This window comes from Carassius auratus, chromosome 24 (genome assembly GCF_003368295.1).
Source record: "Carassius auratus strain Wakin chromosome 24, ASM336829v1, whole genome shotgun sequence".
Classification (NCBI taxonomy): Eukaryota; Metazoa; Chordata; class Actinopteri; order Cypriniformes; family Cyprinidae; genus Carassius; species Carassius auratus.
In genome coordinates, this window is record NC_039266.1 from 10,892,252 (window position 1) to 10,920,217 (window position 27,966).

At 38.3% G+C, this 27,966-nt stretch overlaps 2 protein-coding genes across 4 annotated transcripts; one reads left to right on the forward strand and one right to left on the reverse strand.

The window, feature by feature from the left end:
- The first annotated feature begins 1,268 nt into the window (after positions 1 to 1,268).
- Positions 1,269 to 17,316, forward strand: cul1b (cullin 1b). Of its 2 annotated transcripts, none has more exons than XM_026200983.1 (22): positions 1,269 to 1,381; positions 4,321 to 4,613; positions 6,950 to 7,127; positions 7,393 to 7,560; positions 9,257 to 9,307; positions 9,405 to 9,495; positions 9,693 to 9,856; positions 9,950 to 10,112; positions 10,219 to 10,349; positions 10,808 to 10,915; positions 11,000 to 11,106; positions 12,684 to 12,732; positions 13,815 to 13,946; positions 14,036 to 14,153; positions 14,246 to 14,322; positions 14,447 to 14,578; positions 14,672 to 14,764; positions 15,751 to 15,798; positions 16,112 to 16,194; positions 16,355 to 16,460; positions 16,548 to 16,661; positions 16,751 to 17,316. In XM_026200983.1, the coding sequence occupies exons 2-22, from the start codon at positions 4,474 to 4,476 to the stop codon at positions 16,829 to 16,831; spliced, it is 2,334 nt and encodes a 777-aa protein (XP_026056768.1). In that variant the 5' UTR covers positions 1,269 to 1,381; positions 4,321 to 4,473; the 3' UTR covers positions 16,832 to 17,316. The 2 variants fall into 2 exon arrangements, with proteins under 2 accessions (XP_026056768.1, XP_026056769.1); XM_026200984.1 differs by lacking the exon at positions 1,269 to 1,381 and adding an exon at positions 1,544 to 1,568.
- A 384-nt stretch (positions 17,317 to 17,700) lies between these two features.
- ezh2 (enhancer of zeste 2 polycomb repressive complex 2 subunit) lies at positions 17,701 to 27,855 on the reverse strand. Of its 2 annotated transcripts, none has more exons than XM_026200986.1 (20): positions 27,478 to 27,855; positions 25,744 to 25,861; positions 25,394 to 25,522; positions 25,022 to 25,141; positions 24,830 to 24,950; positions 24,367 to 24,546; positions 23,937 to 24,039; positions 23,636 to 23,799; positions 23,442 to 23,539; positions 22,989 to 23,232; positions 22,598 to 22,767; positions 22,329 to 22,423; positions 22,134 to 22,174; positions 21,907 to 22,032; positions 19,350 to 19,528; positions 19,168 to 19,263; positions 19,002 to 19,083; positions 18,841 to 18,921; positions 18,672 to 18,756; positions 17,701 to 18,580 (listed from the first exon to the last, which is right to left on the reverse strand). In XM_026200986.1, the coding sequence occupies exons 2-20, from the start codon at positions 25,852 to 25,854 to the stop codon at positions 18,520 to 18,522; spliced, it is 2,286 nt and encodes a 761-aa protein (XP_026056771.1). In that variant the 5' UTR covers positions 25,855 to 25,861; positions 27,478 to 27,855; the 3' UTR covers positions 17,701 to 18,519. The 2 variants fall into 2 exon arrangements, with proteins under 2 accessions (XP_026056771.1, XP_026056770.1); XM_026200985.1 differs by having other exon boundaries at positions 25,738 to 25,861.
- Between the last annotated feature and the right edge of the window lie 111 nt (positions 27,856 to 27,966).

The window sequence follows — 27,966 nt, forward strand, 5'->3', positions numbered from 1 at the left end:
TTTTCATAGATTCCTTGCTGAAGTGGTTGGACACCCTAGATCAGCATTCAGCTCCATCTGAAGTCAGCACGCACTACTTATATTGAATCTTATTTCGATCCTTTGTCATTATATAGACATAAAGTTTCCAGCACAAAGGGTCTGTAAATGCATAATGGTACGGTCAGGTGAAATTTCAGAAGATATCAAAGAAAAGATCATTTCTTACCACAAGTCTGGTAAGGGTTACAAATCCATTTCAAAGATTATGGGACTTCACAAATCCACAATCAGATCCATAATCTGCAAATGGAAAACACTTGGAACAGTGATGAATCTTCCCAGGAGCGGACGACCACCGAAAATCTCTACAAAGGCCAAGCGTAAAATCATCAAGGAAGTCACGAAGAAACCCGAAATAACGCCCAAAGAACTGCAAGCTTGTCTTGCCCTAGCTAAAGTCAAAGTTTCGGAAGTTACAATCAGAAGAACACTGGGGAAATTAGGCTATGTGAGAGAGTATGAAACTAAAAAACAATGCAAAAAAGAATAAGGTTTTTGATGAGAATATTCAATCCAAAAGTGTTTAAGGAAATGTTTAAAGCCAAAAGGGGGGTTTTCTATGTGAAATGAAAAGGCCTCCAGCATCATAAGTCAAACTCTTTGTTGTGTTCTGTATACGGTGTTTTTCTTGCAAAGAAAAATTTTTCAGAAATATTGTTATTCCGATGGAAAGAGATAAAATATTTAAAATATAAATTGTGTGTCATGTAGTTAATTTGGGTTATGATATGACTGGTTGGGATATGTGCAGTGACATTCATCTGCTCTTTTGTATCGATTTATAAACTAGGTTTTTCTTTTCAAAACATTGTTTCCATTCAAATATCTTCATATTGCTGCATTTACAATATGGATATCGCGTAACTATTCAATATGTGCAACATAATTTTTTTTTAACAACTTATAGTACTTAGACATAACTATATATACTGTAGTAGACTATCCAAAATACTTAGGAGGGTGATGTAAAGAGGTGGGTGAACACTAGATATTGGGAACATTAATGTATTTTAACAAAATGCATTAAAACACTATATCACAATAGACACTGGGTGATCTGGGGCTTGAGAAAGCTCTGTATTATCAAAGTTCCCTTACATGAAAATTTTATAATAGATCATTCTTGGTTGATACAGTTTATGAACTAGGGCACTCAGGTTAGTGAATAGCGGGTGTCGCTGTATCTCTCAGTGAACACTAGAGGTCGCTGTGTTTGTCTGCGCTGTGGCGTATGACGCTTCACTCGCTCTCGTGCGGAATTCCCAATCATCATCTCCAGTCATACACAGAACAGCATTGGCCTCAAGCTCATAGAGCTCGACGTTAGAAACGGACACAGGTAAGATTGAATAGCTTTATATACCTGTCAGCCACCCCGGTTTGGCTGGACGTGTACTTAGACCAAAATATTTGTCCAATTATTGAAAAAGAAGGCAAACGTTTTGGTGCTATTACAAACGACTTGATGAATAACGTTAGGTGGCCGTTTCACGTCAATATCAAAAAAGCGTCTCCGTTTTAGAGAAGTAGGTTGATATCAAGTCTTGTTTGTCTTATTTATAGGTTATATTTTAATGTCAGTTATTTATTTCTTGTCAGCGGCAATTTATTAGGGCAATGTTACCTGAAGTTAGCGACCTGCTACCTAGCATTGCTAATGTATGGATACTGTTTAGAAAAATAGTAACGTACATTAAAATAGGCATGAAATTAACACACCTTGTATATTTAAGACGTTAATGTGCTCTTCTTGGTCAAGTCTGTGATGGAGATCTAAAGCTGAGGCCGACTGAAGAAAGAACAGTCATTTAAACACATTTAACGTTACATGAATTGTGCTGTCTCAGATGCCCAACGTACCTAGACAACATTATTGGGCCAAAATGCCGTCTACTAGATAGACAGCTCAGTAGTTTTTTAGAGACTGCCATACGTGACCAAGAATTGGTTTTATTTTGAAGTTTCCTAAAGCTCATGTGCCAGTGTATGGTATGTTTCCTTCTGAAATTAGAAAGATTTTCCATGAGGATGGTTTATGAATCATGCTAATTTTGGCTTGCTTTCTTGGCAAAGGCGTCCTCAGTTATCAGAAAAGATCAGTAGGTGTAGGACATGAATTGTTTTTCAACCAGACTGTCATGATGGTCATAGAGAGGTGTTTTTGTACTCCACAAAAAAGGTATTGCTTTTGTCACTCACACATAATCAGTGTTATGTTCAAGCTTATGATGAATAAGCTCACTGGTGAGTATTCAGTGTCTAATGCCAGTCTCAGGCTTCATTAAGTTGTGTTTTGAATCAGTCATAGTATAAGCTTGATTCAACCCACAGTTTATGAGCCAAAAGTGTAAATTCTGTCATGGTTACTCACCTTCACGTCTTTCCAAACTTGTAGGACTTTTATTTTTCTTCCCTGGAGCTCAAACGAAGTGTTTTTTCTATAAAATGGAAGCTAATAGTAATAAATTCAAAACTTTTTGGTTACCAACATTTTTCAAAATATCTCCTTTTGTGTTCCACAGAAGAAAGAGATCGATTCTGTGTGATTTTGCTTTTACCTTGAATGACGTAAAGTACTCCTGGCTTGTACTCGGACAGTAATTGTTTGGGTTTTGACAACTTTACAGGTCACGTGTTTGATTTCATGAAAATATCCCACTGATGAATGTGGGTCAGAAAGTCTAGTCTTGCTTTGGCTGAACTAATAAGATTAAACGTGACCCATCTCAAGCTGTTTGACATTCACAAACTGTTTTCCCACAATGATCAGGTGAAGCACTTTAGTGTCACTACCTTAAATGTACTGAAATATTACGGGTAATGAATGACTCTTATAGCTATTATTAAAAGCTGTTGCATTTACAGAGGCTAATAGATAAGCTTAGACACATGTATCGTAAAGCTGGATGTATATGTGTGTGTAGTGGAGCAAGGGAGCATTAAAAGTCGTTGTCCTCTTCAACCGTCTGCATCTTTTATGTGTGTCACCATAAGCTGGGCTGATCCTGACGGAGTGACGCCACTCCAGCTTGTTTATTTCCCTCGCTGTAAAACCTCACGTTCTCTGGGTCAGTGATTTAGCAGGGCTGGGAAAAGTTGTGGGACTTTGCTTTTCTTGATTTACAGTTTATCAGATCTATGAGCATTTAGATTTAAACGTAACTTAATGTCTGTATCTTCACATCTACATTTGATGTTTTTAATGAACTTAGTCTCTTATATTTAGGCCTATTGGTCAATGGAGTTGGTTGTGCTGGCTATAGAAACAGCTGTCTGTAAACAAGAAGCCTTAGAAAGAACGATGTGGGAAATACTATTAATAACCCAGCTAAACCCAATCCCGCTGGTCACATGTTCTGATGCACCAGCCCTCGGTTGCTCTTGCTTCTCTGACATGTGGAATCTCAAACACCACAACATGTAAACAATGACCGGCAAGATTCATATCCTCTGCACCACAACAGACAGCAGTCAGACACGCAGCTAAATATAACACTGACCCAACACTTGTCACTTCACATGAGCTGTGGAATGATGCTTAGTTTCCCATGAGTCTCCTATCCTGTCAGGTTAGCTTTTTCTCCTAAAGGGTAAGGTCATTGATTTTACCCAGCTTTGTATTGTTACAGTTTCTCAGCATCAGTAGGAAATTAACAATGAGTATTATGTTTCCATGTTACCTACACCAAGATATCCCCATTTGTTTGTCAGCTAGTGTCATTTACGCCATCAGACAGACTTTTAACAGCTCCAGGGAAAACTACAGATTGTACTTCCACGGTTTGATATCCCTGCTCATGGATAATGTAATCGAACCCTGTGTAGTAAGGGCATCAAAGTTTTAGTTTTTAGTTTTTTGCCACCTACTTTTTTTCTGGTCTTGTATCACCATTTTTTTTTTTTTTTTAAGAACTCAATTTCTATTGCATAGACTGATAACTTTTATTAAAAGCCCATCTTGCCAGTGATCAATTTCCTCTTTAAATATGAATACAAGTACTTAAGTTTCTTTTTCTCTTTTTTTCCCCCCTCTTGGTTCTTGCTTTTGTGTTTACCTACAGGATAAGCTAGTTCTGTCCTATTTAACACCTGTAAATACTGCTTATAATGCTGCATGTCATTCACAACATCATGCATAACCTGTTGTTGTTGTTATTATCATATCCATCATCATGAAAATAAAATTCCCTGTTTTATGGTTATTTTCATGTTGCACCCCTTTAAAATGGCAGTAAGTGCGGTTCTTTAATTTCAAACCTGTTTTGTTTGCTCTCCCAGATACCATCTGTGAAGTGCAGCGGTACTCATCCCTGACCTGATCCTGTCTGAATGCTCTCCAGCATGGTGGACTACATGTGAAGCAGCAGTGTTCTGGAGCAGAACGGGGAGAAGAGAGGATTCATCTGACGCGAACAGACAGGCACAGAGACAATGTCATCCAACAGGGGCCAGAACACCCACGGGCTCAAACAGATTGGGCTGGACCAGATCTGGGATGACCTGAGATCAGGAATACAGCAGGTCTATACACGCCAGAGCATGGCTAAGGCACGCTACATGGAACTCTATACGTATCTTACCAGGCTCCGCCGGATTAATGGGGCCAGCAGCTGTGGCCAGCACACTGAAAGGCTTTGTCTTTTTAGGTGTGGTACCATGTGTGTGAATTTTGCGCTTGTAATGAGAATAAGACCTCAGCTTATGAGGTAAACCCTTTGAATGGTTTGGGTTTCTGTAGTATACATTGCATAGCTTGTTTCACTGATGGACAAACGAGTGATAATTATGTGCTATTCAAAGTACATCAACTCTTTCTCACTCATTGTGTAAGTTCTGAAGCTGGGATTTATGCGTTTATCTCAGGGCTGAAAGTTTGCTTGACGAAATTTCACGGTCGAAATCCTGTCATTATAGGGTGAAGCTGTGTGTTCGGGAGTTTTGTGTAAAGGGATCAACATTTCTTTGTGCAGACTTTAACTTGATCTCACAAATTCATCTTGTTGACCAACAGGAAACTGCTTGATTTGACATTATTTCTGTGCGCGCTGTGCTTCCTAAATCACTACACTACTGACAATAGACAGTTAATCTTTTTTGCATTATGCAGAGTGATTATTATTTTTTCTTTAATGCTACAGAACATTAAATCATTGAGTGGAATGCTATTTTAAATGAACATAGCCATTTCATTTTTTTTTTTTCAATTGACTACATATTATAGCTTTGGCTGGCCTGTTTATTATTTTAAAAAAAAAACTGAACAAATAAATCTTTTAAAATTAGGTTCACAATTAACTAAAGATTTTAATCACATTAATTGCAGTATTAATTGCATGCATTAATTACAGTATTGCAATTGGTTAAATAAACAGGTCAACTGATTTCAGACTGAAGTGCCCAGGATAATATTTGTGTCACATAACATAATGCAGAAAATGTTGATTATTATTGTTATTATTTATGCAGAATTGCTTTGCAACGTTTCATATTTAGGTTACATTCATTTTCATCTGTTTTCTCTATATACTAGAAGAAAAAAAAATTAACATTTAATTTTTTTAAGCTACTGTGAAATATGTGAATGTCTTTAAACAATATTAGACCATATTAGACTTGCTTATTAATTTATCCAGAGAATAGCATAAATTTGCGCTTACTGAGAACCCCCCCCCCCCCCCCCCCCCCCACCAGATCATAAGATATTGTTATTGTAATATAAATGGAAAGAATGTGGCTTTCGAAGTCAGTGCAGTTTTTACTTTTTAACATCGACACAAAATAATTAATCGTATTTGTTGAGTAACTTGTGAATTGTAAAACTGTAAAATGAAAGTGCGTGGTGTAATACATTTTAATTGACCCTTTTATAATCCAAGGCGTCTCCCAGCCCATGTGTTCCACTTTATAGCTCTTCAAAGCAAGAGTGTTCAAACGTCTTGCTTTGTGTCTGGGAAATGAAAACTTAGACAAGGACCTGTGTTCACATTCAGATTTGCAGTTTTGCATTTCACCCACTATAGTGCCACATCAAACACGGGCGTAATTGCTCTGAGTTTCAGCTGACATTTTCCTCTGCATCTCAGGTCATGTGTTTTTTTCTGTCTGCGTGTGGCCTTGTGTGTACCCAAAGAACTTTCTGCTGTTGTCGCAGGTTTCTTTAGCGCTGGTCATATAACTCAGCCTTAACATGTAGTTTGTAGTGTCAGAGTGCTTTCATTGCAGCACAGTGGAGCTCACAGTTAGTGGTAAAGGTGTCATACTTGGCTCTCAGAAAAACAAAAGAAATAGTTCTGGTAATCACAGTTAACGTGGTCATGACCTTTCAACTACTGCACTGAGACATAGCAGCTTGCAATAAATACACACCCATGTAGAGGACATGTAATATCTGTCTTGAGATACATAAGAGCATCTCTAGATCTATTAAAACAGAAGTTTTCTCAAGGGCTGGAGCACAGAGACTTCTGAAAGTACTGCGTCATTCTTCTTTAAGATTGAGGCTTCAAAGTTTCTTTAAAGAATTGTTCTGTTTTCCCATTTATTTTTGTCTTGTAGGATTTAAGGTGTGTTAGAACTTAAGTGTCCACAAACTGTTATGGAGCAAGTTTTGTCTTTACTGTTGTAAAATAGATTACATTTTTGTCTAAAGGAGTTTGCAGTCATGCTTTTTTTAGTTTCTGACATGTTCAAGAACACTCTTAGGAGCAAATCTGATGCTATTAATCCACAACATGTTTATTCATTTTTTTGTACTCTGATACAGCTAAAAAGACAAAGCTACTTGGCATCTGAATCAGAAAGCATCATCATAATGGAATGCCATCCCATCAGTGTAAAAATGTGCTGATATGTCTGTTTTGTCATCTTTTACTCCTATACCATCTTAAGACTTTAACCCACTGTTCAGACATGTGTATAACTACTGTACCAGCGTGCACCAGTCCAACCAGGCCAGGGGTGCTGGCATCCCCCCCTCCAAACCCTCCAAGAAAACGGCCACACCTGGCGGGGCACAATTTGTCGGACTAGAACTCTACAAAAGACTGAAAGAGTTTCTGAGGAGCTACCTGACAAACCTTCTCAAGGTAGTAGCCTACTGTGTGCTTATTGTTCAGGGTGCCATGATGCATTGATGATCATATTGTTCAGGTGATTTTTTTTATAGTATTTAAAGCAGACACTGTTTGCACAGGCCATAATAGAAAAGGAAAAATTATCTAAAATAAATTATTAGCTATGTATATGGTTTGTTGTGCTTGAATATCGCTAATTTTAGTGAGGTGGCTTAATTGATTGATTTGATATTGTTTTGCTGTTGCCACTTCTCCTCCATCTGTCTGTGTCTGGCAGGATGGAGAGGACCTGATGGATGAGAGCGTTCTGAAGTTCTACACGCAGCAGTGGGAGGACTACCGCTTCTCCAGTAAAGTGTTAAATGGGATCTGTGCTTACCTCAACAGACACTGGGTGCGCCGAGAGTGTGATGAGGGACGGAAAGGAATTTATGAAATCTATTCGGTACAAGAAACAGTACACACCCCTGCCTGACTCATAGATTCCTGTTTTACATTTCCACACATTGTGTTCATAAAACGTGGATTATTGGCTATAGTGTATTGTAGTTTAGCTATATTTATTGCTCCTAATAGCCTAATAAATGCACCTGAGACTACACATCAGCTGTATCTTGTGTGTGAATTAACACTAGCCCTTGGTCTTTATGAGGGAGCTGATGTCTCTTGACCAATGGGCTTGGTGCATTGGCACTAAATCATTAGATGAGCATTAGTAAAGCATTAGTTTGTCTTGTGCATGAGTTGCTAACCTATTGTTGTTGTTGTAATATTATTTAGATTTGTTTTATAGTTTGTAATAATGGTAATAATAATTATTCATCATCTTAAAAACTAAAAGTAGTACTTTATAAATATAGTCTTTGATCATATTGCAGTTCTTAAAGGGGGGGTGAAATGCTATTTCATGCATACTGAGTTTTTTACACTGTTAAAGAGTTGGATTCCCATGCTAAACATGGACAAAGTTTAAAAAATTAATTTGTACGTTTGAAGGAGTATTTCTGTTCCAAAAATACTCCTTTCGGTTTGTCACAAGTTTCGGAAAGTTTTTTTCGAGTATGGCTCTGTGTGACGTTAGATGGAGCGGAATTTCCTTATATAGGTCCTAAGGGCACTTCTCCCGGAAGAGCGCGCACTCCCGTATAGCAGAGCACAACAGACATTCACTGATCAGAGCGAGAGCGTCGCGAAATGTCACAAAAGAAGTGTGTTTTTGGTTGCCAGGGCAAGACAACCCTGCACAGATTACCAAAAAAAAAAAAACAGCATTAAGGGACCAGTGGATGGAGTTTATTTTTACAGAGCATCAACGGAGTTGTGCAAGTGTTTTTGTTTGTTCCCTGCATTTCGAAGATGCTTGTTTTACAAACAAGGCCCAGTTTGACGCCGGATTTGCACATCGTTTATTTTTTAAGGATAATGCAGTCCCAACGAAAAAGGGTCACGATCGTGTGTTGGAACCGCAGGCAGTGAGTAAAACTGCTTCAAATATCTCTGTGTTGTTAACTTAGCTATCGGCGTGTAAGCACATCAAGTAAACAACATGCGATGTTGTCATCAAACTGCACTTTCCACATTTACAGCTTAAAAAAAAAAAAAAAAAAGACGACATAAAGTGGAACTTAGTCATTTTCCAAAACCGCTAAGCAAATATATACAGTTTCAGTACATACCACATAGAGACGTCGTTGCTGCTGCTCTTGTTAAATTTCAGCCTCTGGATCTGATTCTGGATCATAAATATACGCTGAATCTGACTGTTAGCCATGGTTTGTTTTGGATGTTTTTTTCCTCACAGTAATGTCACAGCTTCCAGACACTCTCAACGCAAAAGCCTACTGGCGCTCGTGATTCTTTAGCTCCGCCCACACGTCACGTCTCCAGCCGGTCTTGTTTTTCCGAGAAAAATCGGTACAGACTATCTTTCTCTTATGAATATAATAAAACTAAAGACTTTTTGGAGTTATGAAGGATGCAGTACTACTCTATAGGTACTCAAGATTAACAGGATATTGAGTGAAAACTAGCATTTCACCCCCCCTTTAAAAAAAAGGTAGTTTATTAAAGCCGCTTTGCCTTGTGTCTCATCACATAAAAACAGTAATCTAATCATTATTAATAATGTTTCTCCTTCACAGCTTGCTTTGGTCACTTGGAGAGAGTGCTTATTTAGACCTCTAAACAAGCAGGCAAGTTCATTATTGGCTATTTATAACATTCCATTTGTAAGATATGTTTCTTACACTTTCATCAGACATTAAATACCCTGTCTTTTGTTTTGTATAGGTGACAAATGCTGTGTTAAAACTCATTGAGAAGGAGAGAAATGGCGAGACTATTAACACCAGACTCATCAGTGGAGTGGTGCAGTCCTACGGTGAGTGTGGTAGTCTTACATTTACATCTCTTCTTTGCTGGCCTCTCAATAAAATGAAATAATTCATTTTACTGTCATCTCCGTCAGAGCCAGCTGTTGTCCCTTAAGGATATTTTCAAATCTTGTTTGGATCAAATAAACCTAGTACTGTCTGGACCTTTGAAGCATCGTGTTGTGATTTGGTTGGTCTTTTCCAGTTGAGTTGGGCTTGAATGAGGATGATGCGTTTGTGAAGGGGCCGACATTATCAGTTTATAAGGAGTACTTTGAGTCACAGTTTTTGGCTGACACAGAGCGCTTCTACACACGGGAAAGCACAGAGTTCCTCCAGCAAAACCCTGTTACTGAATACATGAAAAAGGTAAACGAGTTCAGATTCAAGTCTGGCATTATAATATAAATCGCTGTTGGTTTTGTTATATTTTTAAGTGTACATTTCTTATTATGTGTGCAGGCAGAGGCACGGTTGCTGGAGGAGCAGCGGAGGGTGCAGGTCTATCTCCACGAGAGCACACAAGACGAGCTGGCTCGCAAGTGTGAGCAGGTCCTCATCGAGAAACACCTGGAGATCTTCCACACAGAGTTCCAGAACCTTCTAGATGCTGATAAGAATGAAGGTCAGTCAGTGCTGCATTGTCCCCTTCGTTCGGGCAATATCTAAGGTTTCATACACGCATAACAACATTAACAAGAACAGTTAATACACGTTCTGTATAATTCCAGATCTGGGTCGGATGTACAACCTTGCTTCCCGGATCACGGATGGTTTGTGTGAGCTCAAGAAACTCTTGGAGTCCCACATTCATAATCAAGGGCTGGCTGCCATTGAGAAGTGTGGAGATTCAGCGCTCAATGTGAGTTCTGGTGTTGCAACACAAAGCCACAATATTTTTGGGCTGTAGCAGCTGCTGTGGAGAGGAATTTGATTGATTTAGCTTGTCTAAAAATGAGCCAAACCGGTTGTAAACACATTCCCTGAACTCAGGCCCTCACTTCTTTGTATAACAGGTCTATTCTTTCCATCACAAAATGACAGTTATTTGTTTAACTAGGGTTTTGCCTAAATTCTCTTTCAACTATACACATAATTGTGTTTCAAAGACATGACTCACCTATGCTTTATGTAATTCAGTATACATTAGAAATCCAAGTACCCCTTTGTCAAAGCCAAACCAGAAATATTTAACTCTATTAATACTGGATATCTTTTTACTGGCTATCTTTGTGCATGTTTTCCTGTATCTCTGTTCGATTCGGTTCCTGTAACATCTTAATTTGATCACGGTTTGAACTGCCGCCGCTTGTCTTCCAGGATCCCAAAATGTATGTGCAAACAATCTTGGATGTTCACAAGAAATACAATGCTCTCGTCATGTCTGCGTTCAATAATGATGCTGGGTTTGTGGCAGCACTCGATAAGGTTTGTGATCTATATTATAGGTCAGTTTTGAGCTGTAGTGTTTATTTATAGTGCTGGTGTAACTTTCACTCTACTGCTCTCCAGGCCTGTGGGAGATTCATTAATAATAATGCAGTGACGAGGATGGCGCAGTCCTCCAGCAAATCTCCTGAGCTTCTGGCCAGATACTGCGACTCCTTACTGAAGAAGAGGTGAATTGTCTTATTCATATTCCATCCTTGATCTGTTTACATGTGAATCTGACAATGACATCTTGTGAATGTCTGGTACATTATTACAAACACATCATTTTATGTTTTAGGATTAGAGGCTTGAATCTTTGAATGCAGTATTCTGACCGAATAATAAAAATAAGCTGCTTTAGGGGCCGTTCACATATCGCGCCAAAAAAAGTGTGGAAAACGCTAGGCGCACCGCTTTCTTCTTCTTTCCAAAGCGCTCGGGCAGTTGCGTCTGCCTTTGATAAGCAACCATGACACGCTCTCTCCATGAATATGCAGAAATTTCAGCAAAGGATAAATGGATTTGCAGCTCTAAAAATCGCTTGCAGTAGCTCTGCTACTAAATTTATTTCAAAACGGAAATCCATATACAACTATGATCAGCTGTTCCTTTCATCTTGGCTGAGCTTTTAACGTTGTTACAGGAAAGGATGAAGCTGACTGGTTAGTTCTTGTCACATTATCCGCATTGCGCTTGCGGCATTCTGAAAAGTTGAAATGTTTTTAACTTGTTGCGGTGCGGACGTGCCTAGAAAGACGGGTGCGTCGCACCGCGTGTGTCGCGACTGCTTCGCTTCCATTATGAGCTCACCTATGCTTTATGTCATTCGTTATTTTCTACATTGGAAATAACGAACATGAGCTCGCAAAAGACGCGATATGTGAACGGCCCCTTAGGATTTAAAGGGCACATATTATGCCCCTTTTTACAAGATGTAATATTAGTTTTGTGTCTGCCCAGAATGTGTCTGTGAAGATTCGGCTCAAAATACTCCACAGATCATTTATTATAACGTGTGGGAAATTTTTGGGGCATGGCAAAAAAAAAGAGCTATTTTGGTGTGTATCACTTTAAATGGAAATGAGCAGCATATTCCCGCCCTGTCTTCAGAAGAGGGCATGGCATATACATTTCTGCTTTGCATACCTACAGCAGTAAACAGCCGGTAGAAGCAACAGAGCAAGAGAACCGGAGAACTCTGGCTGAAGAAACACCTAAAGATTGAACCAGGACGTCTTGAAATGGGTTTTTTGATACATTTATGTACTTGTAGTGTTTTCACAGTTGATTTGCAATGACACAAATACTTTGATAATGTTCACTATGTGTTTTAATGAAACGCCGTGTACACAAATGGAAACTCTGGTAATGAAGGACTGTAAGTCAGCAGACGTGTGCTGGGCCGCTGCTCCGAGTATCAGCGTGATTCTAATGAGACTGATTTGGTTTAATGGGGATTAGAAAACAAGGAGTGGGTGGATTTTTATCATTGTAGGGTGGTTGTGTTCACACACTGCTGTCACATTTATGTCCAAACACCATGTAAAAGTGGATTTTGCATAATGGGTACCCTTTAAAAAACTACTACTATTAGCAAGACTCATATGTAAAATTCTACCAAAAAAAAGAATCCATTGCATGAGCTCTCAAGCTCAAATTTGACGTTATAAAAGTGTAGGAAAGCTTGTGTTTGCTTTGAGGGTTTAGCTGGTGTTTAGGAATCTTCATAACACAGATGATTTAATGGAGTGTGTGTTTCATCTAGTTCAAAGAATCCAGAGGAGGCTGAGCTCGAAGATACTCTCAACCAAGTGGTGAGTTTCACTGTACTCCACTGAGATTGACACGGACACCCCTTAATCTGTTCTGGATCTCTTACTTGAATTCAGAACACTCTTAACAGTTCATGTTTGCTCCGTTTATTAATGTGGTGGTGTTAAATGCTGCCATGTATGTCTGTATATCAAGGAGTTAGATTTTCTGTGCTCTATTTGATACTTCTATCAAATTAAATGCTTGTGAAGGGACTCAGAGCAGCTCTGGAGATGAAGTTCCTGTGTAGTGTCTATATATGAAGTAGAAAGATACAGACCACAAACAACAGTAGGTTTTGCCAGATGAGTGTGTTACCCCATTAGTGTTTAGTCGATGCTTGTTTTCACTTATTGGCACTTGTCAAATCTTGGAATGCCTGAGAGGTGACGTGCTGCAATCTGGTCACTGTCAGCGTCGGTCTGCGTCTGTCGGTCATATGTGAATTAGCCTTCATATAGTCGGTAACATTTCTTTACTGAATTCTTTGATTCCGTTTGTTTTCTCCGCATCACAGAAACTGTAGGACTCTTATTATTCTATGACTAATACTACAGTTATGATTGGTGTACCAGTTGTGTAATGCATTATAGGAAAGCTGTAGTTCAAGGTATGCAACAATAGTATTGGTTCAGCGTGTCGTGCTCCATCCAGTTGTCATCAATAAATTATCCATTATTTCATGCAAATAACCTTAAACCAACCCTAATCCTAACCCTAAGAACATGTAGTTAATTAATATTATTTAGTACTTAAATGTATAATTACACTGTAATAAAGACACCTTAATATAGTTTTGACAATTCCATTCTTATATCATCCGATTTATTTATTTTTTGCAAGCATCATTTATTTTTGTCAGTCTGATCAAATAATGAGTCAAGTAAAAGATTGTGGTTGATTATTGCTTTCATTTTCTTTTTGGTATGAACCGCACATTTTCTATCCAGGTGTTTTCTGCATACAGAAAATTGTCAGCCTGTGCGCATTATGCAAATCGTACACAAATGACTGAAAGTCAGTCAGTTTGTCTCGTATTAATGTGTGATTGATAATAAGGTTCTCCAACATCCTTCATCGTCAGATGGTGGTTTTCAAGTATATTGAGGATAAAGACGTGTTCCAGAAGTTCTATGCCAAGATGCTGGCCAAAAGACTGGTGCACCAGAACAGTGCCAGCGACGACGCCGAGGCCAGCATGATCTCCAAACTGAAGGTCTGTGCACTTGTTTATTGAAGACGGCTTCAATACGACTTTACTGTGAATCAATGCTTAACACCGTTTTTTCTTCTGTCCGCCCTCAGCAAGCATGTGGTTTCGAGTACACCTCCAAACTACAGCGCATGTTCCAGGACATCGGTGTCAGCAAAGACTTGAATGAGCAATTCAAAAAGCACCTTTCTAACTCTGAGCCTTTGGACTGTAAGTGCTCCACACTCCTCCTGTTTGTAATATGATGCAGCATGCATGCGGTCTCTACTGATGAATCAAATCTGGCTCCATCTGTCTCGCAGTGGATTTCAGTATCCAGGTTCTGAGCTCTGGCTCGTGGCCGTTTCAGCAGTCTTGCACGTTCGCTTTACCATCTGAGGTGAGATGCTCAGATGCTTAACCCTGCATTTTTCTAAGCCCTTCACACCCTTCCACAAGCTGAGAATAATGTGTGATTACACTTCCAGTTGATGATAGTTTTCCAACGCCTTTGTTTTTCACAGTTGGAGCGGAGTTACCAAAGATTTACAGCTTTTTATGGAAGTAGACACAGCGGGCGGAAGTTGACATGGCTTTACCACCTATCCAAAGGGGAGCTGGTCACCAACTGCTTCAAGAACAGATACACCCTGCAGGTTTGTCTTCGTCAAGGCTGCGTCATGTCAGTAGTAATTCATAGCATGTAAGGCTGTAGGAGTCATGTGTTTGTGCGTGTCGTGTCCCCGCAGGCCTCCACTTTCCAGATGGCCATCCTGCTCCAGTTCAACACAGAGAACAGCTACAGCGTCCAGCAGCTGGCCGACAGCACACAGATCAAAATAGTGAGTGCAGTGCCATTGCTTTATGTTCACATAGTCAATCAGTGAACTTTGATCTTCATCTCATATCAAATTCATACTCGGAACAAAAAGATAAGGTAACAGATACCGCAATTACATCTATGTGAAGTTCAACTACCGTAGTTTATACGAGAAGTATTCATGCTCTGCTGGAAATCCTTTACGTTTTTATGTTCTTGGTCAAAAATTGCTTGTCAATCTTTTATTATTTTATATTATGACCACATCTTAGTTTGTTTTGAATCCCCTGAATGAACAAAGTCAGTTTTAGTCCAATGTGATAACATTTTACAGAAAAAAAGAAAATCCTCAGTGTGAGGTGTTAAAGGTGCTGTATGTAAGTTTTTGACTCTACTAAAGCATAAAAATACCATCATATGTTTGCAGATATTTAAGAAACATGGTTAGTTAATATACTCGTTTATCTTAAAAAATGATGCTACAGTCAGTTATTCTCCTTTGAAAATGTGTGTTCCAGGCTGGAATGTCTGTAGTTGTTTTTTGGTTTGTGAAACCCCTCCACTGCCAGTTTACCCAATTGTGTCTTGGCACCCCGGGTTGCCAATTGACGGAAAACACAGCGCATTTCATTTGATTTATTTTCAATTGCGCTTGTTCTTGTTGTTGTTGTCAATCTGGCAACCTGTATGTGCTCAAGTCTGAGGAAGAGGGACTGGCTAAAAATAAAACCCCTCTCCAATATTTTGAATTTGGACTGCAATACCTAGTCCAACCACTCCGTGTCAATCCTACATACAGCACCTTTAAAATCAAATTAAATATAAATTATTTTTTGGTTGACTTGAATTATCCAAAGCAAGTATCAGTCTGGATATTACTTAAAACGTTCGAGTTTTGTCAGCTTGATTGCTGTCTTTTATTTATATATATATATATATATATATATATATATATATATATATATATACTTGCTAAATTACATTTTTAAATTGTCATTTTTTTTCCAGGATATTTTGGTTCAGGTCTTGCAAATCCTGTTGAAATCAAAGTTGCTGGTAAGTGTTGAGAACTAGTGGTGTATAGGACCCTATAATTGTCTTTCAACATCAGTGCTGTTTATATCAGATTTGCTCTTTGTGTGTAAGATTCTCACATTTGCAAGTAATTTGATTACATCTTGATTCAAAATCATGAGTGTGAATCACCCAATTAGACTTTATAAAATTTTAATATTTGCTCTTTGTGCTTACAGTGTACATGCAATCCCCTTAATTGTTCACATTTCTGTTTAAACATGTTTTTGTGAATCATTTTATATTAATCATGCAATTATTGACATACCTTGTTTTGTACGCGTATTTTTTGTAGGTCTTGGAGGATGAGAATGCAAATATTGATGAAATGGATTTCAAGCCTGATACATTAATCAAACTTTTCCTGGGGTATAAGAAGTGCGTGCATTTTCTTACTACTTCATGTTTGATCTCCACAGTATACACTTAACAATTGACTATAACATTTTAAAATGGTGCATAGTAATATTTTTGAATATTATGTTAGGTTTGCATTTTTGTCATCTACAAATCTAGGCTGTTCTCTCTCTGTGTGCAGTAAGAAGTTACGGGTGAATATCAATGTGCCAATGAAGACGGAGCAGAAACAAGAGCAGGAGATGACACACAAGAACATCGAGGAAGACAGGAAGCTCCTCATACAGGTATTAAAAATAAACTATAGCTGTCCCTTGAAGTTGAAATAAAATATGCTTTTGAATCTACCCATTTTGTTGTGGTGTTGTGTGCAGGCAGCTATCGTGAGAATCATGAAGATGAGGAAAATTTTAAAGCACCAGCAGCTTTTGGCAGAAGTGCTAAACCAACTTTCTTCCCGATTCAAACCTCGTGTTCCTGTCATCAAGGTAACAGAAATGCAGCGCTCTGCAATTCTGACGACTACTAAAACATTCATATGAAATATTTAAGTGTTTTTTTTTTTGTTTTTTTTCAGAAATGCATTGACATTTTGATAGAGAAGGAATACCTGGAACGTGTGGATGGGGAAAAAGACACTTACAGTTACTTGGCATAACAATGTCTTTTGAAGTTTGACGACCTTAAATATGTGTCTAAGGTCGACACACAGGATTCTCTCATAAAGATCTCTTTGTTGCCGAGTATGACAATGTGACACTGGACTTTTCCCTTTAAAGCCAGACTGTCTTTGTCTTTAAGCCCTTAAGATGCTCAGGATTGCCATTTACTTTTTAATGTGTAAATACTGGACATTGATCTATACTCATAGTGGGACCCAGTCAGGGTTGCATGCTATTGCCTAGCATTCTGAAAATACAAAACGCTGATTAATTTAATTGTAATTATGACTTTTGGACAACTGAAGAGATTTTGGTTGCAGACAGAAATACATATAATTAAGAGGATCGGTTTCAGATCTAATCATGTCTGACTGGCTGTTTATAGAGTTGCATTATTACCAGCCACGAGAACACCATTTGTATAGTGCAGTTCATTTTATAAATATCATGAATAAACTAAATTTTTCTTTTTGCTTTTTCAGTGCCAGATTTTTTTCATTTATATACCTGCTCTAAGTTTCTATCTTAAACAGTACAGCAGACAATTATTTGAAATGTTTATTTTATCACATTTAACAAGTCCCTGTAAACAATTGAACAGCACCTTGTAATCAAAGGCATGGAGATGGAGTGGTCAAAAACCCTCAGGAAAGAAAGAGCAGAGACGAGGTTCAGAGGAGAAATATGAATTAAGAGGAGCAAAACAAAAAGATCAAGCTCCTAAGAAATAACTCCCTAATATTCACTAGACAAATCACAGCAAATGGTAGCCATCAATAAATTATAAAACTTGTTTACAGTCATAAAATAAATAGGGACTTATGGAGTCGAGCCTGGTATTATTGCTTTGATCAGAAAAAAGTGATTTTTTTTTTGTAACCAGGGACAAAAACAGCACCTTAATCTAATCTCTTTACATTTAGTGACGTCTAAAGTTCATAGCTGCAACTGTCTGGATAAACATTACAAAATGTACAGTGAGGAATGAAGAGTTACCTGATTCCACTCCATTTGAAACCTTTGTTCATGCATACAACAATTTGAGTACACCATTCAACATTTTAGGAAATCTAAGTCAAGAAACTATTCAGTGTTCTTTAAACATATCAAGGCACCGCAATAATATGATACCGAGTCTACCCTCCTTCCATAAATCACCAAGTTTTGTTTTTACAGCAACTATGCATTAGCACCAGAAAATGCATTTAATACCTCTGCAACTGGAGCAATTCTGGAGAGATGAACATGCAAAGCAGTGATAGTGGCTTTGGTTTCCACAAAGAACAAACGTTAAACGGTGGGGACTGCATGATATATGTTTTTGCATTACAAACTTACAGCCGGCTTAAATGTGAAATTTGGTCCAAAGGTATAGATGAAACTGTCAAAATTTAAACCAAAAAAAAAAATACAATCCAGGTACAAAACAATGGCCCATTAGAAAATGGCTCTGTACTAAAACCTCAGCTGTAAACATGACAGAATGTTCAAGTTACTATCAGAAAGTGTATCCCAGAGTAAGCCTGTTGGTAGAGTTAAAAAAAAAAAAAAGTCTTCAAAATATCACGTTAAAAACTTTTCAAATAGATGCCTTTGTCCTATAAAACTGTATTTGAACTGGACATGCATGTGGAGAGAGAATTCCTGAAGAGTGTAAGGCATTTGTTGAAGGAGGTAGATGGCTTTATGGAATTTCCATTTCACGTTCGATACCTACGTATTTCAGAGCGTCAGCTTGACTGTATCTAAGAGAGACGTGTAAACATCAGGTTAGATGATTCGAAAGGCCCTCTCAAAAAAAAAACCCTATACACTTTTTTTAATTTTTTTTTTTACCTGTAGTCAAAGAATAGTTCCTCTCCGGTCTGTATGGCTCTCTTAGCAAATATGCCAATCCTGTGATCTCCATTAACCATCATCACTGTGAGGACAGACAGGAAGAGGCCATGACATCACATTTTACACACAAGATTATCCTTTTAGTACAAGATTCTGAGTGTCTTACCCTTTGCATAGCAGTTGGGGTTCACAGAGTGGTTGGCAAACCTGATCTTGTTTCCTTTCCTAGTTGCATCAACAACAAAATCTGTGGGTGGAAGGTGGGAGGTTGTCAGCTAGTGAGGTGGCATGTGAGCAGCGAACGTTTGCGAGAAAGAGGTTAGTTACCGTTGTTAAGATTGAACAGGAAGCTGCACATGTATTTGTCATACACTTTGCCTCTGCGGTCGGCCTCATCCTGGGAGATAATCTAGAGGTAAAAATAGAAACACGTCACATAAAAGGGTATCACTATGAAGTCTTGACGTATTTTTTGTTGTTTTATACATATCACCTCCCCACAGTACTCGGAGATGAACTCATTTTTCTGAACAGGCTCTTTGATGAAAATTCCCCATCCGGCCACATCAGACGGAGCCAGTAGCAAGTGCTTAAAAAAAAAAAGAAGTGGCATAAATAAGCAAGACTATTAATGTTTTGTTAATATATGAGGAAAGCTGCATTTATTGAATGTACCTTCTTTGCTCCTCTCTGAATACTACAGTTCTTGCAGGAGACGTTTTTACTGTCCCAGTGTTCAGCCGCCCCACAGGTGAGGCACAGGTCAGGGTCACACTCTCGTACGGCCAGGTAACAGGGACACTGCTTGGTGTTGCACTGAGCCTTACAGCGGCAGCCTGGAAACCGGTTCTGACCTTTACAGACAGAAAAATCCAGTTCAAAACAACTCCTGCATCCAGACCTGACCATTTCAAATCGATCACGGCTGTTACAAAAGAAAACACTTCATATGAATTCAATAACTTCTCCTTGGGTATAAAAGTTATTACTAATAGTTATAACTATTCAGTGGCAATCATTAAATGCAAGACATCTGCTTAAAACATCTACTACAAAAATAACTGATATAAAATACAGTACAGCTCCAAATTAAAATACTTTTTATCGCCATCACGATTAGGGAATAAAAAATTATTATTTAATCTTCCTCTTTTCACATGTTTTGGTGTAAACTGGGTGTCACATTGATCTTGCATGCCTGAGCTGCCTGATTGGTGTTGGTCTCTATAGGGGTGTCTCTACATACACTAGGGATGTCAACGATTTGTCAGCGATCAATTAATTGTCTAAAAGAGATGCAATCGATTAAAGCTATCGATGGTCGATTAAGCAATTTGATTTTTGGGTTTGTGCTGCTCAAGCGCAAAACACATCCAAGTGGCTGTGAGTGACGGGCTGGATATTTTGTGAAAGTAATTAATTAATGTACAAACTGATCCAAACTTTAAAAGTGCATTGTTTCCATTTTTAATGTAATGTCCTTCAACATGGTAAGCAATAAATATGTAATAAATAAGTCTGGTTCATTCCCCTTCATTTTTTTCACATTTTATTATGTTATGTTAAACTGCTTTAAATTACTTTTTTTCCACATAAATCTTCACCCTACTCACCATAATGACAAAGATAAACCAGATTTATCACAACTTTGCGAGTTTATTAAAAAGGAAATGCTGAAAAATTGTTTTCATATCCTTAATTTAAAATTTAATTGGCAAAAATACAGCCTCCAGTCTTTTTTTGTATGATGCAACCAGCTTTGCATATCTGCGTTTTTTTTTTCACCATTCTTTTTCTTTAGATCATCTCAATCTCTGTCAGGTTGGCTGGGGACCAATAGGTTTCTCCAAAGATGTCTGATTGGTTCAAAGTCCCAGCTCTGGCTGGGCCACTCAAGGCCATTCATAGTCATCCCTAAGTCACTACTGCATTGTTCTGGCTGTGTGCATAAGGGTGATTGTTATGTTGGAAGGTGACACCCCACTGCATGATGCTGCCGACTCCATGCTTCACCACTGGAATAGTTTTATGCAGGTGATAAGCAGTTTCCCTCAGACATGAATAAGGAACTTAAGCTCATAAGACCAGATAATTTTTTTTTCATAGTCTGAGAATTATTTGGGTGTATTTTTATAAATTCCAAGTTTCTTGTATCTTTACTGAGGCGTAGCTTGAGTTTGGTCACTTTGCCATCAAGCCCAGATTGGCAGAGTGTCGCAATGATGTTTATCCTTCTGTAAGTTTCTCCATTTAAGATCATGGAGCTCAACCAGAGTGACCATCAGTGTCTTGGTCACCTCTCGAACCAAGACACTTCTCCTTTAATTGCTCAGTTTGGCCAGGAGGCTAGATCTAGAAAGAGTCCTGATCATTTCAAACTATATCCATTAAGGAATATGCTCCTGTGAACCCTCAACACAGCAGAAATGTTTTTTTAGACAGATCAGATCGGTCTCAACATAATCCTGACTCTACATTTATTTGTGTGCACTCACAATACCGTTCTATTGTTAAATAATAAGAGCAAACATGATGCGCTTTCTGCCGTCTCGGTCTCTGTGAACTTGACAAATTTTTCAGTTGTAGGACTACTGGTCAACCAGAAAAATCCTTAGCAGAGGGTAGCCCTATTAATAAATAGGAACAAATTCTTAATTCATGGCCACAAAATCTTTCATCCCACTTGTGTCATTTCTAAAAAATTTCATGTGAGCAACAATGTGATTTGCCGCAGCACCACCGGTGGAAGTGGTTCAGTGGCACAACCCCACACGCCATAGTCAAGACTGGGATCATTTTATTTTAAATGCCGATGTCAATTGTAAACATTGTGATTGTGTTTTAAAATACAACAACGAGCACCAAGAAACCATTTTAAAAGGCCCATTCGGTCTCTGTGAAAGGATATGAAACAGCCAACAAAGTAAAATGACCCCAAAAGTAACTACAGCACACTCTTAATTTTATCAAATGATCATAATCACATCTATTTATTTTACAATCATGCTACTAGCCTTTTATTTAGACTAAAAACCCCTTTCATTCGGGTGAGGAAACTGGAGTTTTTTTGAGTGTCATTTGCATATCTTGTAATTCCGGTTACGATCTGCCACTGCAATAAACGCATTTTGCAGTATTAAGGTTAACAATGAATCTATTACTTGATCATTAAATTTAAATGGCAATCGATCATGGGAATGATCGAAAATTGACATCCCTAATATACACTCACATTCCGAGCTACACTGGCAGAACTTCTCACAGAAGTTTTGGGCAGTGACACAAGGGCAAGAACTGTCACATGGCTGGCGCGGGTGGTCACATGGCTGGTAATTGTACACATGATTGGAGGAGCCATCTGCAAGCAGAAATTTCACATATAATGAACATTTATACTTGCATTTTACTCAGCTTCCATCTGAAAGTACCAATCTATAATCTAACTTCAAAGACACAAACCTTTCTTTAGTTGAATTTTCCGACAATGAGTGGCCCACAATCTAGAAGAACCCAAAAAAGCACAACAGGATAATACGTGATTAAAATGCACCAATCATAATAGTTTGATTATTTTTATTTAATTTGATCATATGAAAAGTAACAAAAGTAAAGGTAGCCAGACTCTTATAAATATCACTTTAACCACACACACACCTGTGTTTTCTCTTCTTCTTCCTTTGAGGAGTGTTTTCATCAACAGCAGGTGCACGTGCAATGATGCTAGATTCTTTTACCCTGAATTCATAAACCTGCCAAAACAAAAAACAAAAAACTCCTAAAACATGAATCCATTTTAGTGTTTGTTTAATTGCAATTTGTGCTAAATTCCACAGCAGTTACGCACAGTCTAGCATTACTCAGTATTAATTAACACTTCAATATGTAATGTTATTGCATAAACCCATCTTCTCAGGAGTGTGTACCTGTCTGCAGGTCTTTGTGCCGATGAGTCTGGCGATAGCGCAGAAGTTGTCATAGTAAGTGCCGATAAGCACTCTGAAGAGAGAGGCCTCAGCGCCGCTCCAGTCCACATTCTCTGGAGGCTCGGAGCTCAACTTCAGCTTCACTGGAGTCTGACAGCGGGAGTTCGCCTCTGTACAAAAAATAAATATATTATTAATAAATGGAAATAAGATCTAAAACAGCAGGAAACCTGAAATAAGCAAATACATTTTCATGACTCCAAATAACTAATATACAATCAATAGTGACATTACTAGATTACTTTTTTTATTAATACGATTTTCATGGTTGACAGCCCCCAATCAAATGTTACACTGATATGGTATATTTTTCTAGACCCTCAATCTCTACCTGAGGAGCTGGTGGTCTCATCCTTTTTGTCATCATCATCTTTATCGTTACAGTCGGTTCCATCTGCCCCTCCCTCTCGATCACTGTCTGTGTCTTTAGTCTCACTGTTAACTGTTGGGGTGCTGGGTCTACTGTTGCTGTTGCTGTTCGGGAGTCTTCCTCTGCGTCGGCCAACTGTGCGTTTAGAAGGGGTCTTGGGACGCTCAGCAACCACACCTGCTGGGTATTCCCTAACCATGCCATCCTGAAGAGATACGTACACAAGGGTTAATCAGAATTTTAAAAAATCTGAATTAAGTAGCACTTCAAATGTGTAAAACCTGTGATGCAAACACTTTCACACAGAAATCGTGACTGCACTTGCAGTTTTGTGCCATTTCAAACCACACAAACATATCAAGCCTTCAGGATTAACAATCTTTAATTTTAGAAGGCGTGGAGAAATGCACTTGCCTGAACCATATACATGTAGCAATAAATTCCACATGGCTTGCTGTCCACCAGATTCTCCATATTCTTACGCTTGTATGTGTTTGGAGTTGCATGGAAGGCTGTAAATCAAATGAGGAATGCATTTATAGAAATGCAATCTTAAATGGTTGATTTGTATTGTTAAAAGGACAGCATTTTGAGAAATAATTGCTTACGGTGAAGAAAACAGTCATATTTGAAGCAACGCCTGCAGAAGAGTGTATGGAAGGAGTGAAGACTCTGCTCTCTTTGCACTGATTTAGCATTTGGTCCATCAATGTTGGGGGTGCATTCAGGAGGAAGAGCCCCTGGAAGCTGCTGCTCAGTGAGTTCTTTATATCTGCAAAAATACAACATTTCTCAAAACATGATCACCACCCATCAAATTTCAACACAAATGAACTTCAAATTATTTTCCATTTAAGTTTATCAGAATCAATGAAAGTTCTTATTCAGAGGAATTGGTATCTAACATACTTTTCTTTGAGTTCTTCCGTTGAACCTTTATCAGGGAACATGGAAGAAATGGCTTCAAAGATTTTATCAGAGGGAAACTTCTTTGATCTGTCATTGTTGTGACCTGTTGCATACAATAAGAAAGCACAGAAACTGTATAAGACAAAATAAGAGACAGTGAAACACATGCAGCATGTAATCAAATCCCTGTCTATTGTCAGCACTAAAGGGCATGTGATTTGTTTGGGGGAAAAAACTACATTGCACTAGACAAGAAAAACATCTGTTGTCCCAAAACACATATAAACACTACAGTCCTGACATATGCAACACTGTTGATGCACACTGCTATAAATCTTTGGAACTTAAAGAAAAAAAAAACAATAATCAAATGTAAGATATTTTAACTGCTCCCAATACTTTACACTAAAAATCATTTAATTTCTATTACTTTCTGAATTAAGCTGGTCCTTGTGAGAGTCTTCAGCATCATCTTTTCCATCACAGAGGTCCATCTTCTCAAACTTGCAATCATGCTGATCCTCCTCTTCATCATCTTCCTCGTTATCACTGTACTGATTGAGTGCGTTCACTAGCTCCACAAAGATCTCATCATTTATGAAACCACACTCTACACAAAACAAGACAGGAAAAGAAATCAATACCCTTTTCAAGAGAACCTGCAGTCTATAGGGCCTTTTTGCAGCAGTGGATATGTTAGCTCAAATGTGAATCAATTCTTAAAGGGATATTTCACATAAAAAATGTATTATTTGTAATACGAAGCCTGTGTGCTCTTATATTCAGGAGTAGAGCATGAAAAAGAATATATATCAAATCGTCTCCCAATTGGTTTTCTTTAAAAGATCAGCTATATCAAATCTTATAAAACAGGGAAAAAATTTATTCCTGACCTCTATCTCCATGAACTTTTCCATCATAATTTTTAATAAGTTCTTCAATGAAGGTGCCGTCTTGATCAAGGATTTCATCACCCATGTAAGGGATGTTGTGCAATACGGTCTCATCTTCAACCTAAAACAGAATACAAGATTAAAAGTGTGTTTTTTTACTTTTGCAAATATATATAAGAAATTTGGTTTTACCATGAAGTTTTGCTGGAGTGGAGACCAAGAGTACATGACAGGCACAGAGGCCACAGCATTCAGTGTTTTGAGAGGAATGACTTGTCTGGAGAACTCAGAGAATCCACTGTCGACAGTGCACTGCAAAATGTTACAGTCATGTAAGATGTAATCTATATACCAAGATATTTATAGGATAATGAGAATTTACTCTAAATGCCACAAGCACCAAAACACTGCATTTAATAATAAAACATTAATACACATTTCCAAAAAGCAAACAGAAATTAGATAGGGATCAAGAATATTAATTAAATAGAGGAAAATTACAAAAGCATGAATGGCATTAAACATGCACATAAGGAGCATCTAAATTTGGGGATTTGTTCTAACCTCTCTAGTCCCTCGCAAGGAGCTCACAGGTGTCATTATATGAACAGGCTGTATCCGTCTCAGTTTCCATTCCTGGTTCAATATGTCTGTACGCTCCAAAATCTTCTGTCTGTTGGAGCTGAACATGCTCTGTACATTAAGAAAACACATTTCACCGTGAGACAATCCTATAGAAAGGCAGGCAACATGGTTATTATCATGACTCTTTTTATCACTTGTGGAAACAGTGTTATACTACATAACACTGCATTTGCAGGTTGCATATCACGTGACACCTAAAAGCCTGGTCAACTCCAAACTCTATACAGGCAGCTTAATGTCTGCTGTACTAGCCCATGGATCACCTTGACCTCGTCTGCCCTCCTGAAACGTTTGAGCTGCCGCAGTCGCATGTACTCAGACTTCACTCTCCGCTTCCAGCAAACAGGACCCTTCTCTGATTTCCTCCCGGTCAATCCCATGGCTTCCCTATACACATACAGTATATGGCTTTAGACTTCATTATAGACTATAGAATCACACAACATTGAGGTTAAGCTTTTTTTTCCCTTTTGGATAAAACAGTTTTATCCAAAAACTATATACACATGTACATCAGTTAAATCATATACAGTTTTCCTATGCATTAAGTTGCTGATTAATTATCTCGCAAGATTACTTAAGTACATGCTAGATCTATTTTTTAGGGTTTCTGCAGGTTTTATGATGGTAAACTTGAGATTTTTTAAGACCAAGTAAAGAACATGGAAGTACCTTTTACTGTACCTACTGATTAAACTAACTGCAAAAAAAGTTATTCTTTCTGATTGTTTTTGTCTTGTTTTTCAGTGCAGATTTCAAATGAAGATTTCTCAACAAATTCTTCCAAGCATAAATTATATAAAACTAAGATAAGTTGAACCAAAACATGTATATTTCTGTACTCTAACAATATACCAGTAGTATTATTAATGACTCCTAATTTAATTCCTGAGACCACCTTTAAGTCTTTTAAGCTATGAAAGAGCAACTAAACTTTCCTCTGGGAACCACTAGAGTGTAAAAGCCAACTCAGTTGCTGTAGAGATGATCTAACATCCTGCTACTACGTAGGTTGAATATGTAACCGAGCAGCTGAGACCGTGCGAGACAGTGACAAAGTCTCACTTGTAAGTTCACATGTTCCCCTCCTACAAGTTCTCCCAGTCATCTCAGCAAAACCTCAAACTCACATACTCAAGCTATACGTAGTAACATGAGAAAACTGAACAATTAGGTGGCAGAGGAAAATGAATGTCCCCTTTGATCCACAAAAAAACCTGCATTTGGGTATAGTTCTGCAATTGCATTAGGTGCACTTTCATTTCCAAATCTGGGATTTATGTTATCCCTGGTGTAGATGTGACAGGTGTATGAGCTCATTGGCGCCCCTGCTGGACTAACACATTGAAGCGAAGTCTAACTGAAAACTAAAACAAACCCGTATAACAGTTTTAATCGTGTTTACTCACACAACTTCACAAAATCAGCAAGTCGTGTAATGACAATTAAGAAATAAACACTGAAGAACTAAAAAAAAAGACTGACAACTTAGATGCTAAAAAGATTCAACCGAAAATTAAAACTTATCATTTACTCAATCTCATGGTTCTCTAGACCTGACTTTTTTCTTCTGACACATAAAGAGATGTTAGACAGAATGTCAGTCACGGTTCATTTGCAGTGCGTCTTTTCCTAATACAATGAAAGCGAATGGTGACTGAGACTGTGATTTCTTTCACCCCCTTTGTTTCCTTTCACGGAAGAAAGTAAGTCATAGAGCTTTGAAACAACTTGAGAGCTTGTAAATGACAGATTTAACGTTTTTTTATTATTATTATTTTTATTAGTATCCTTAAAACTTCGATATGGTTTAACAGTAGGTTAGAACATGTAACAAATGTCTAGGAAACTGTCTATAATCTAACATGACCGCTGTCTTTGCAGGTTTTCAATTTAAAGTTAGTCGCTAACTGGTTAGCTATGCTGTCTTAACCAGTAAGTAAATGTGCTTTTACTAAAACACTCAGACAACTGTCTCTTTGGTGTCTTTTTCTAGTGCCTACCTGAAGGAGGAGACCTGTCCACATCAAAAACAAACGACTTTTCTGTCAGCGGCGTCCCTAAGTGAAGATGATCGGTTAAGGGAGCTAGCTAACTCCGCTAGCTCGCGGCAGAGGGTCCTTTCAGCTCCGCGCGTCCGCGTTACCAATACCGGCGAGCCTCGATAAACAAAAGACAGGCGCTTAATTCGTTTTTAGTTCTACAGTTATCTGTTTGGCCAGCCGTCTTTCTCTCTCTTAACTTCGGCAGACTGTAAGCGGATTGAAATAAATTTGAAATGTACGTAAATGTGTGATATTTCCGTTTCTGTAAGTATTCAAACCCGCTCAGTCTGTCGTTTATACTCAGAAGAATTCGCCGCCCACCTCGCGCACTGCAGAATCAACGAGCGCCAAACAGATCGACCAATCAGAACAAGCCATGTTCGAGCTGCTCAATGTTGCGAGTTTTGATTGGATAGATCCTATCGGGGACTGGGCAAATCGGATGCG